General features: G+C 26.5%; 1 protein-coding gene across 2 annotated transcripts in view; it reads left to right on the top strand.

Moving 5' to 3' along the window:
- alpha-Man-IIb (alpha-Mannosidase class II b) overlaps positions 1-13,240 on the top strand; it is a 515,292-nt gene that overhangs the window by 240,537 nt on the left and 261,515 nt on the right. For both annotated transcript variants that reach the window (XM_075356905.1, XM_075356906.1), the window contains one exon: positions 10,303-10,395. In XM_075356905.1, the coding sequence (XP_075213020.1) occupies positions 10,303-10,395 (93 nt within the window). The remainder of the gene's footprint in view (positions 1-10,302; positions 10,396-13,240) is intronic.

Genomic DNA, 13,240 nt, shown 5'->3' with positions numbered 1-13,240 from the left:
AGTCTAGCCTGTTTTTACAACTATATTTGTATTAAACAATTTTCACAATATTTTTAGTTAAGAATTGATGTTCGTTATTCAGTAAATTATGCTAAGTAAGATTGTTGTTTGCATTTTTCTTTAAAGTTAAAATAAATTAAATTAAAAATTTAATTCTATTATTATCATCATTATGATTATTATTATTATGTGAAAAATTGAACATGGTGTAGAATTCAGCGAAAACTTTACTGTTAGACATCGGATCCGAATTCCAAGCGTGTTCGCTTGGATAAAAAGGATTATCTTAAGTAAAGGATTTGCTAGCTCGTGCCTTATCACACGCGGAAATCTTCCGCCCACCTTTAAAGACTGGGATTAACTTCGTGTCTTTACTTTTCTTCAGGCTAAGAAAATTCACAGTTAACACTTTATTTTTCCTCAAACTTGATATAATGTCTTAACGCTTTTTTTCTTTCCTAACGACAAATTAAGGTCGCAATATCATTTTTAGAATACTAAATGACAATAAAAATTTATGAGATAGTTAATCTGTTTGTTATTATTTCTTTAAGATTTTTTTTAAGGTTTTTGTTTATAAGATACTGACTTTATAAATTCATAAATTTCTGAATGACTTTTTTTAATATTAATATCATTTTGTGTTCTACAAATTAAAAAATTCTATTTGTTTATAAAATCTAAGATAGCAGCACCTGTTCAAATGCTAAGATAAACTTGATTTATATTATGTATTATCTTTCTCTTGTATTTTTTTTTTTTAAGATTAAATTACTTTATTATAGATTAATAAAATACTTGCAAACACTAACAGGCTCCAACAAAATACTATACTTAAAACACTAATAATGAAAACTGCAGAAAATAAATTATAGGTTATAACGAACATAATCCTACAGAAAAAGTAAGCAAAGGAATGCGCTATGAAAATATTAATAAAATTATTAAACGATCCCATATAAAATGTAAATAAAGGATTCAACCTCATCAACCTTGCCTTGTGGCCGTCTAGATAACCGAATCCGTACTTTACAGAATAAACATAAGGAAAATTATTCAGTTACTTACGTAACTGAAAATTTTTATCATAGATGAAGAAAGAAAGATTGTGATTGTAATATTTATTGAGGGTCTTCAATATAACAAATTAATTACCTTATCACCAACAAATTTCAATTATGTAAACTTGAAGCTGTGTAGTAGTTCTAAAATTGAGACCACTTTCGCCACACTTGAATTCCATGGCTCTTCGTGATAATTCTTAACAAAGTCGACATCCTTGAATCTAAATACAAACTATAATTTAGATCGTATAAAAGTTTTGTTAATTTGTTAAAATAGTAAAAAGGAATTGGATAAAGGCTTTATTAGGTAATAAACCGAAGAAAATTCTTTATGAAATCGAATCAATCTGATACGTAAGTAAACTTTATGTAAGTAAAAACCTTTACTTACAGAAGGTTTAGACCCTTATCCAAAGAATAGTATTAACATTTACACACAAGCTTTTATATTGTTTTAAAAAACACTTCTTACAGTTTACACGTATACTTTTAAGTTACATATAGTTATAGCTATCTGTAAAAACCATGCAACCATAGGCCTCAACGAAAGAGAAATTAGCTTGTAATTAAACCGATTATGCTGATATTACCAACTTCTTGTTTTCGGCGTATAATGTTAATTAGTAATTAATTGTTATTAATGACGAATGCAAATATTTTAAATCCTGAAAACATACGCGTTTGAGATAAATCTATTATAACCGTATAATTAAACTTCAATTAATTGCAGTATTATTCACAGTTCACAAAGTAACCAAATAGCCATCTTTTAATAAATTTCATTGCTGTATTGATTTACTCTATAAAAACTGACCTATTTCATAAAAGTATTATAAATTCAGTTCAATAAAAAATTGTGAATATAATTTTAAAAAACAAGAAAAGAAAAAGAAAAAATTCCCTTTCGGCACGCCAGAAGGCGGAGATAGATTTCACTGGTACTAAGTACGGGAGAAAAAAGATTTCCACATTACAGTTAAGAAAAACTTCAAATTTACTCAATACGACAATGGTTGCATGTGAAAATACGTTTTACATGTTTAGCACACGACAAGCCCCCATCTTCTTACAATTCCAGCAACATTTTGGTTATCCTTGCCGTAAGGATTGGTCATATCAAAACTTGTTTCAGACAAAAGTTTTAGGTAATGTTTAAAGGACTAACCACTATAAAACAGATTCGATATTGTGCCCATTAAGGGAGGTATGATTTTTTTGTCTTCAAACCCCCATATTTTTCCTCTCCCTGGGCCAATGGTTGGTGATACCAAAACTTTACTTACAAAAGGTTTAGACTCTTATCCAAAGAGTAGTAAGAACTATAAACTAATTTGATATTTTACTGAATAAGAAAGTTATAGCGATATTTGTTGTTTTTTAAAGCCCCTCCCCATTTCCAACTTCATGGTCTGATTTTGGTCGTTAACAAACTCAACAGAGATTTTGGAACGATTTAATTTTAAGAAACAATCTGAAAGTGTTTGGCGCAAAATTAAGTCAGTTATCGTGTCCCCAAGAAAGTGAAATATATATATACTCGTGTGTGTAAAAACTTTTGAGCTGAAGATGGTTCTGGGGTCTAGGGGGTGTGAAACGCGAAGATATGTTGAAATTTTCCGGAAGTCAATTCAGGTATCCATTACAATAGGTAGCTCTCATATGAAATCTACTTAAAACACATTTACATGTAATAGTGTGTATTAACTATATTTTGCATAATTTATTATGAGTAAAATTCTATGAACACTTTTACTTTTCAAGTTAATATAGCTAATAACAGATTGTATATTACCCTGAAAATTAATTACTCTCAAAGATTTGTATTTCTCGACATTTTGAGTTTCTCTAATCTAAAAATACATCTTAATTACACAATTTTTTTATATTTGTGTACAAGACTGTACGTCTGTATCTATGTTGATTCTAATTGGCATCAACGATTAAAAATTAACTCATGAAATTTGGTTTGGTAATGTATAACTTAAGTCTTGGTCCTATAATTTTATTAAAAAACTGAATAAGGGATTTGAAGATACCTCTTAGAGAATTGGGTTTCCTGAAAGTTTTACTAGTTTTATTTTAGAATAAAAATAATAATATCATTAAAAATACTGTTTTCATATAAGACTATTGAATAATTTGTTAAAAAAGATTATAAAAACATACTGTAATATAAAATTTTATTTTTATAGTTGTATCCAACTTACGATTTTTGATTTGGAGATTACATTTTTTTTTTAAATATGTCGATATCAGGATAAACAAGATGAAAAATAGGATTAGAACATATTAAGGGTTTCAATCAACTCCTCTTCATGTAATATTTCCCACTCATAGAAACAGCAGTTTGATAATTTTTTATAAATAATCATTGCTTAACCTATCTATTTAAAACTATTATATTACCATACATGAATTTGTAATAGATTGAAAATAGTTTACATCCTCTGATACCTAGTTTTATGATTATTTTTTTTTTTTTAATATTTTTTAGTAGCCCGTAATATTGATATTTAATGTGGATATTTTCTAGAACTGGGTTTAACGAAATAAGTAAATAAATAAGATTATAAGAAATTCATCTTTCGTCACTTATAAAAGAGATTAATAACTTATGAAAGAGAAATTTCTTTGTAAAAAGTAAGAAAATTCAATCAATATCGTTGTCATTATTTTTCTATTTAATAAAGAATCTATAAGTAAATTTTATTACATTAAAAAGAAATATATTTCTAAATCTTAAAGATTTACATTGCGTAAGACATTTCTAACCGTTTTTTCCGTATTTAAAGAATTTTGCGTAACTCAATACCAACTTATATCGATATTTCATATAAACGAGGATATGTTATGTTCTCCATTCGATTAAGCCGAAAAATCTACACCCTTTTCCATAACATACAGTGATTAAATTAAAAACAAAATTATGGATAACATAAGGAAGAATAGTAAAAATAAACAAAACAGTGAAATAACAAAAATTTACGTTGTTAACGTAAATTGAAATTTACGTATCTTGTTCTTGTTTACGACTAGTGAGATGAGATGTTTACGAATTTGCTATCAACCTTCTACCTGCTTTCTTCTCATATTACAGCTTTCAAAGAGTTACTGGTCAACTAAGAAAATCATTACATACAGATACTACAGCAGTTGTTTGATCACAATTCTCGCTAAATGATCTAACTGCCATTTCTTTATTAGTATGTTTTTAATCATAATTTAAAGTTTTTGTGTATTTCATTTTTTTATTATTTGTTTTAATCCAAAGGAAATGTAATATTTCTTTCTTTTAAAATTAAAAAAAAATTTCTATTACTTTTATTTTTACGTTCTCCATCTCTTTAATCTATAAATAAATTAGATATAAATAATTCCGAAACAAAATATATTTTTAATTTATTTTTTGACAAATTAATACTTTCATTTAAAACAAACATAGAAAAGGTTTTCAATGGTTTGTGAAACGGTGATGATATTTACGTCTACTTAGGAATCCCTTACAAGAGATAATATTTCGATGCACGTTAATTATTAGTAGAAAATTATACCCTACCATTAGATCGGTTCCATTAGAGTATAATGTAATTAACTGGGAGTCTGCATTTAATTGAATTATAATATTAATAATAAATAGTATTGTTATTTTATGGATTATTTGCAAGTAATATTATTTAATTGCGTAACCATTAATGAATCTTCATTGAATAATTTATTTATTAAAACCTTCCCATGCTGTTTATGTTATTATTAATTAATCAAAATTCTATTATACTTAACTCGGATTAACGTGAGAATTTAACCAGGGTTCATTAATTAAGGTTTCTAGTTAAAGTTTGTAATCTCATTTTAAAATAGAATATCAGAGATTAATATGATCCTAAAATGGTGGGGAGGGGATAAATAGCTGATGAATTCAAGCCCAAAATTCCCCTAAATTAAATTATATAGACACCGAACAGTTTCAAAGCAAGCCACAAATATAGCAAGCGTATTATAGAGTCCAGTTACGCATAACTTACATATTCTTCCCCTACCCTTGACTTAGTGAATGCGTTGATAGCTTGACCTGTTATCATTACTACTTGTGTGGTGTTACTAGCGGCTAACCTCTGATCTTTTATGCAATATTAACTAAACCTATGGAGTCGGGTTAATAATAATAATTATTCGAATATGAGATTAAATATAGTATATCTTTTACCAACGGATAAAATTGAAATGTTTTTCCTTCTTTTTATGAATATTTGAATTTTTCTAACATAATTGAAGACTTCATAATCTTCTTTAGATTTAAACAAGAAGTCACCTTTTTAGGGTTACTCATATCAAGCTCAAACTACTGTAGAATGGTATTTCTGAATATGCTATCTTTTTTGAAATCTAGTATGAAGATATATTTGTTAATAGTTTGTAAAAAAAAAGTATATTTTAATTAATTTTTTGCATGCTTAATATATTTAAACGGATTATAAATATCATCAGAATATTTTTGCAAAAATAATAAACGATGTACTCATGTGGTCAAGCAGAAAAATCTTTATAGATTACGTTAGTATCGGATACTTCTCTCTAATGATTGTTGATTTACATGTTATATCAAAGGAAAAATTCGATTAATATTTCCGTGTTACAAAAGACTTTCTAGTGGGTTATTGCTATTGATTCTACTTGTCTTTTTTATGAATTTTTACATTGTAAATCAGTTTATACAGTGATCGATTTAAAAAAAAATATTTTACGAATATATTTGTTAAAAATTTTGTTTGCGTTCAAGTATCGATTCGAGGCAGCATATAATAAAAAGATTGTTCAAAATTTCGTAGCCTTTTCCTCACGTCAAACTAAGTAAATGGGGTTTTTTTAACAATATTCCAATAATGCTTATTTCTATCTATCTACCGGTTTCTGATTTTTAAACTGAAAATTTGTATTTCAAGAACGGTTTGAGACATTTTCTTAAAAACAATATACGCAACAAATTCTTTAAATATTAATATGATGTTCCAATTCTGTTTTAAATTATTAAAGTACTATCATATTATTTCTTACATTATTACTGTTTCAAAGAATACTCATCTCTAGAAACACAGCTTTGGTTTACCTTCTCATTGCTTCTTCTACAACCATGAAATCAAGTTATATAAAATACTATTTACGATTTTATATAACTCGGTACTCACCTTATTATATTTTTAATAATATTGACATAAAAGAAAAATTTAATGAGGAACAAAATATATAAAAACTTACTTTGAAAAAGAAAGGCAATGGCAGATAAATAGTGGAATTTAGTTCAAATTCACTTTCTTCTGTTCGTAGTTATTCTTACACACCGTTATAAAATAAATACAGATCGGTTTCCTTCTGTTTATTAATGTTTTTCTTTTTTTTTTAAATAATAAACTCCAGTTCCTCTTTGTGTAAAATCATTATAGTTTAAATAATTCTTTTGTATTTTTGATTACAAACTCGTTAACGTCAAAATGCTCTGCTTACGTATTATTTTACTTTAATAAGGGTAATATTCTAAATATCAGTCGACATCAATAGGACATATTGGATTCATTAATGTGACAAAGAGACGCAAGGTAATATTTTGACAAATTAACACTTTTATTTAAAACATACATAGAAAAGGTTTTCAATGGTTTGTGAAACTGTGATGATCTTTACGTGTATTAAGGAATCCTTTACTGGAGATAATATTTCGAAGCACATTAATTATTATTAGTAGAAACTTATACCCTACCATTAGATCAGTACAACTAGAGTATAATGTAATTAATTGGGAGTCTACATTTAATTGTATTATAATATTAATAATTAATATTATAGGTGCATAAATGTATAATATATAATGTAATATGTTGTTGCATATTCATAAATATATGCTTAATCTCTTACGTTTTAAGCGAGTGTACGTGCATTTTGTGTAGGAGGCATGTAACCACATTTAACATAAGCATAATTCAAAATGAATTAGAAAATTACCATTCTTTAAACCAGATCTATTCTCAGATTATTAAGTCGGGTTACTTATGCAACTTTCTTTATTCTATAAAGATCATTATAAAACAATTAAACATTAAGATCATCTAGTTTTGTGAGAAATTTATATCCTTTTTATAAAACGTAATAAAAACAATTCAATGATAGGTATGTAAAAGTTAAATGTAGTTTAAATGTAGTTAAGATACAGTTATTTACTGGATTTTATTTTCGGCCCTTTATCGATTATACTTGTTCGCTAGGGCTCAGTAAACGACACAATCTCAGGTATGTCATTGTAAAACAAAAAGAGATCAGCTTCCCAGTTGTAGGTCAATACTTGAATTGGAAATTCAAATTTCCGGTAACATTTATCCTAGCCTACCAAATTACGCATTAACATCCAATAAACATTCGGTTGATTATTTTCCTGTTGATATTAGTTAGTTTTTAACACAGAACTTTATTTTGTATACTATTTGTAATAGTAAAATAATCTTTCAAAAACCAATCATAGTTGTCATACGATACAATCAGAATTATAACTTTGGGATATAAACGTCTACATTAAACCAGCCTGTACAAAATTTGTAGAATGCATAATAATATGAGATATGTAGTAATCTAGAAATATCATCGAATGATTCAGCACAAAGTTTGAATGTTTTATTTCCTCAAAATATGCTTAGCATATAGTTTCTACGTGCCACAACAGTAAACAATAGTGGACTGTTTACTATTTTGCAATTTAATGTGCGATAACCAATTTTCATGTATATAGATGTGTAGTAGTGTACGTAAATAATTCTTTTATTCACATTTATTTCTTTAAAAATCACGTAATTTTTTGTATATGAAATATATACTATTTAGTAGACTATTTAGTAATATTTTTATTTTATGTTTTACTTTTAGTTTAGTGATTCATACTTACACAGGCAAAAATATTTGGGAATGGAAGTCTTAACCATTAAAACTTCCATAATTATATTTTACTTCCATAAAATCCTAAATATATTCATTACCAATTTCAAGTACAAGATGTAGAATGAAAATTTATACCGCTACAAACCTTTATTCTGGAATCACGAATTATTTTTTCTCAACAATAAATTCCGTATGAAAACTTAGGATAAAGAATTAAACGTAAAAAGTATTAAAAATATTGATTTCAGCTGTTTTATGTCATATACAGAAAATTATATAGAACATTTATGCGATATAATTTCGCTAAAATAAAGAAGCGTAAGCAAAAACGTCCATACTTTTAACCATAACGGTATACATTTGATTTGGTAAAATCCAATTCGATTTCACTGGAAAAAAAAAGAAAGTAAAATGCTTGCTTTACATAATACACACTCTTGAGTGCATCTTCTTACGGTATAGAATTGTATTAGAGGTTCTATACAATCATCTATGTAAGACGGGTAAAATAGGTAATCCAACTGGAATCAATCCTGAATTAACTTTTTTATCCTAATTATTTCGTGAAGTAGCAGAAAGCATTATTAGGAAGAAATAATAGCTGACTGTTAGATAAAAATTTGGTACTAAATTTAATTCTCGTTTTAAGGATCTTTTTTACTTCCTTGTACAAAGTAAAGGAAGTATTGTGATAGCGAAAAATTTCGTATGTATGTACATATGTATCTCACATAACTAAAAAACGATTAGCCGTAGGATGTTGAAATTTTGGATTTAGAACTGTTGTAACATCTACTTGTGCACTTTCCCTTTTGATTGCAATCGACTGAACCAAAAGTGTTCAAAAAAGCCCAAAATCCAGAAAAAAATCTGAATTTTGGTATTTTTCTTAACAGCAGTAATAAGCTGTCATTGAGAGATTTTCAACGATACACATAAGTGGTATTTATCTTCATTGGTTCCAGAGTTATAGCCAAATAAAATTTTAATTAAAGAAATATTTGGATCTTAGGGGAAGGTACATCGGTTCGAATCAGACATCTCCTTTTTTAACTTTTTTTTTTATTTAAATAAATCGATTAATTAATAATTTCATCATAGTTACAAAACATCTCATTGTAAAAAATAAAGAATTATGATGAATAATAATTCAATAATAACAAAAAATTAAAAAATATCAGAAGCTTTTAATGAAATAAAATTTGATGTACATTTATTTAACAAAAAAAAAAAACGTGTAAATGTAATTTAATAATAGGCGTATAAGGAAGTCACGTGTTGTCCACATCAGATTTTTATTTTGTTGATATTATATAAAATATATTTTATGTTATGAACGAAAAAAGTGAATATAGAGAAACATTTTGTTTTTCTTGTCCACGGTAGAATTAATCTTGCATAAAAAGTAAACGTATCAGTATTATCTATTTCATCATGGTAATATATTTTTTTTCTTCATTTATGTTTAGCATTAAAAATTAACCAGGCTTCTAACGTTCCTGGAATACATTTTATTAACATTTTGAATAAACTGTTCTGTATCATGAAGATCACACTTCGGTCTTTTTAAAAAATCTGACATCGCTACTTTCTACTTTTCACTGTCTGTTTCCGTTTTTTTGTTCTCAACTAATTTAATATAATTTAAAATGTTAGATTTACAGTGTCATTAATTTAGTTTACTTATGGACATAGAGAAAGCGTATAAAATTTAATATATTAAAACATAAATTAATGAACGCAATTTTGAAATAACCATCGAAACCTATGCACTATATTGCCTGTTAAATATACACTCTATGATGATTTATTTTTAAACTAACAAAAATATTGATATTTTTGATTATTTAAATTATTTAAAAATTACGTTTTAACATATACAAAACTATGTCTAATTAACTAGTTAATTTTTTCATTGTTTCCGAGAAATTTGGAGTTTTGAGACTGACTAATAACTTTATCGTTATCGTCCTTCAGAAAGATTATTTAAAAAAATTAATTAATTAAGAAAAGCAAACTAATGCATTCGTTTTGATAAGCTTTACTAGCTAATGTGGTTACTAGTCATTAAAAACAGTTATACAGTTGACAGGCCTAAAAGTATTTAAAATATAAATTATTTTAAAAAACTGTTATTTTAACTCCAAGAAACTAGATATGATACTAAATTATTTACTTATGTTAATTCTAATGTAAACAATACAGTTATGATAAATAGGTACTGTAGCTGATTCTTTATAATATCAATACTTAAATTGTGCATAAAAATTTGTAATCTGTTTTTGTGTTTATATATTAATTTATTTTTTTAATTTTTCAGCCCTATTGGATGAAAAGTAGAGAATATTGGGATAATAAGTTTGAAGATCGTTATAAAAAAAGAAAACAAGACTGGCCTAAACTCCCACTAAAGGTAAAGTAATTTTTTTACATTTAGTTTTGTAATCGATTAGTTTATATAATTATTAAATTATTTTTATTATTACTGGTTTTTATTCATGAGTACGATTTCTGATGAATTAGAGTTGTAACAGTATTTATATATCACAACCTTATTTTTAAATTAAATTACAATAATTAAAATTATAAGTGGTGTAATTTTGCACGCTGTTATATATTTATTTACTCATCCTTATTTTTTATTAGTAGCAGGAATTTTGTAATTAATCTTTCCCGTATTTTTTTTTTTTTTTTTTGTTTGATATCGTTAAGGTGTAAAGAAAAGTAATCTTGGTATCATGATGCAATCTAAAAATATTAAATATATTTTACTTCATATTTTTCTTCTTTATTTAAGTTGAAAAGAAATACGTTTTTTATATAAAAAGTTCTACTTCATTTTTTAAAAAGAAAATATCAACTTTTTCTCAAAGGTTGTTGGACTATAAAGTTTTATCTTGTGTTTAGGTAGGCAAGTTTTGTATGGAGCATCTTAGAAGTCTGTTTGTCCCAAACTTGTGAAAATGTTGTTTTCCTTCCGACATGAAAACCAGCTCTACTCTTCTAAAGAGCCAATTTTCTCCTCAATTCTCTCTTAACATATTTTCTAGACAACAAAACTGGAAGTTATCTATGCATATTAGATTTAGTGCTTCAATCTTTCTTACGGTTGCCAATCTGGTTTTGTTTATTCAAGTATAGAAATATTAGAACGTTTTAAAACGAATTAAAAAGAATAATAAATCTAAGTATTTAAAAAAAATTCAAATCACTAATTATTATTGATGTGGTAGTTGTGAAGAGAGAATAATAACTACAAGGAAATTAAAGATTAAAAATACTCTATGATTAACTTAATTTTCTCAGTAATATGGTATTTAATTATAAAAAGTATTAATCAAATATAATTTATTATCTACAAGTTGTAGGTTAAATTTTTAAGTAATAATTAATTAAATTAGCACTCTTGATCCTTAAAATTACTAAATGACTAATTTATATGAAAATAGCTAAACTTTTGTTAGTACAGTAATTTTTAGTCTATTTAATTAAAAAAAGAAAAAATATTTCTGAACACTAAACTTAATTTGTAAGTAAACGAGATTTCAATTCAATTTCTTTAAAATTCTTGTCGATTAGTTTATTATTTGCTATCTGAAACATTTAGGAAGTTTTCTATTACGATTTACCATACATCTTATTTTACAACTTTCTTTAATAGCGCAGCTTTTGAAGAAAAGTATTTTTCAACATTTTTACTCGGGGTAATATTTAAAAAAAAATTCATCAGAGGTTTTTGGGATAAATTTTCACAAAGAATGTTGATTTTACTTTTAAAAGGAATCTGCTATTAAAATTCTAGAATAAAATTGAAGTAGTTAGAATTTTTTTTTAACTTTACTAAAAATAATTTTTTGGTGTATTTCTACACTGATATGACGTAGGAACTAAAATAGTGTGTATATATATATATATATATTTTCTGCCCTTCTTAGCACTGCCATTCTAACATTCGTAGATGAAAATGTTCATCCGTGTCAACTTCGAATCTTAAGTGACAATGTTAGGGCAGAAAATACCACTTAAATCAATTATGATAATTCTAGTGAAAATATAAAATATTGTGAAAATCTTAATATATTTCTCATAAATAAAAATTAAATGCTGTAACAATATTTAACAGAGATTTATTTCTACTAATATTTATTTTGTTAGAATTTGAATACAATCTGAATATTTAATAATATTTGAAATTATTTAAATGTACCATAAAAGTTTTTATTATTACTACTATTTTTTTCTTCATCTTCATTTACCCCGTTCATCAGAGCCGGACCCCGCATCCATGCATGACTCAGGAGCACTTTTTTTTCTTTTTCCTGTTTAGCCTCCGGTAACAACCGTTTAGATAATTCTTCAGGGATGGATGAGGATGATATGTATGAGTGTAAATGAAGTGTAGTCTTGTACATTCTCAGTTCGACAATTCCTGGGATGTGTGGTTAATTGAAACCCAACCACCAAAGAACACCGGTATCCATGATCTAGTATTCAAATCCACGTAAAAATATCTGGCTTTACTAGGACTTGAACGCTGTAACTCTCGACTTCCAAATCAGCTGATTTGGGAAGACGCGTTAACCACTAGACCAACCCGGTGGGTTGACTCAGGAGCACTAGCCAAACACAACCTCACGATACGAAAACAGCTGTTCTTAACATTATTATTAATGTTAAATTTGTATATATACGCACTTAAGGGTTGCTTACCTGATAATAATAATAATATAATAATTAATGGTAAGTTCACTTAGGCGAATTACATTAAAATAACTGACTACTCAACACAACAGTGACACCTTAACACACAGAATTAATACAACAAAAAAAAAAAAATTGAAAATACGAACTGATATAACAACCAGTCATTAACACACTCCTTGAGAAAACTTTAAAAAAAATACTAAGAAAAAATATATCACAATAACAAACATAAACAAAAACCCAGAGAAAATGTTAAAAATAAAAAATTATAAATACATGTGGCTTTTATAAGGACAAACAAAACAAAAAAATCATTAAGCACAGAACACAATCACCAAACCAAAGCTTCTGTATATATAAACTGAGCTACTTTTTCACTAAAAGTTGAACAGAAGCAGTTCAGTTTATGAATTCTAGGATTTGATAGTCATTTCGTAAACACAAATCCATCAGTATTATCAGCTTTAATGTTCTGCACATGCACAAAGAAAGAACCGTAACTTAAAAAATTATAAACATGTAACATACAGAAACGGAAAAATAAAAGAAGACAC

The sequence above is a fragment of the Lycorma delicatula genome, chromosome 2 (genome assembly GCF_047948215.1).
Source record: "Lycorma delicatula isolate Av1 chromosome 2, ASM4794821v1, whole genome shotgun sequence".
Classification (NCBI taxonomy): Eukaryota; Metazoa; Arthropoda; class Insecta; order Hemiptera; family Fulgoridae; genus Lycorma; species Lycorma delicatula.
Note: the sequence above shows the minus strand (reverse complement) of the source record. Positions and strands in the feature narration are given on the sequence as shown.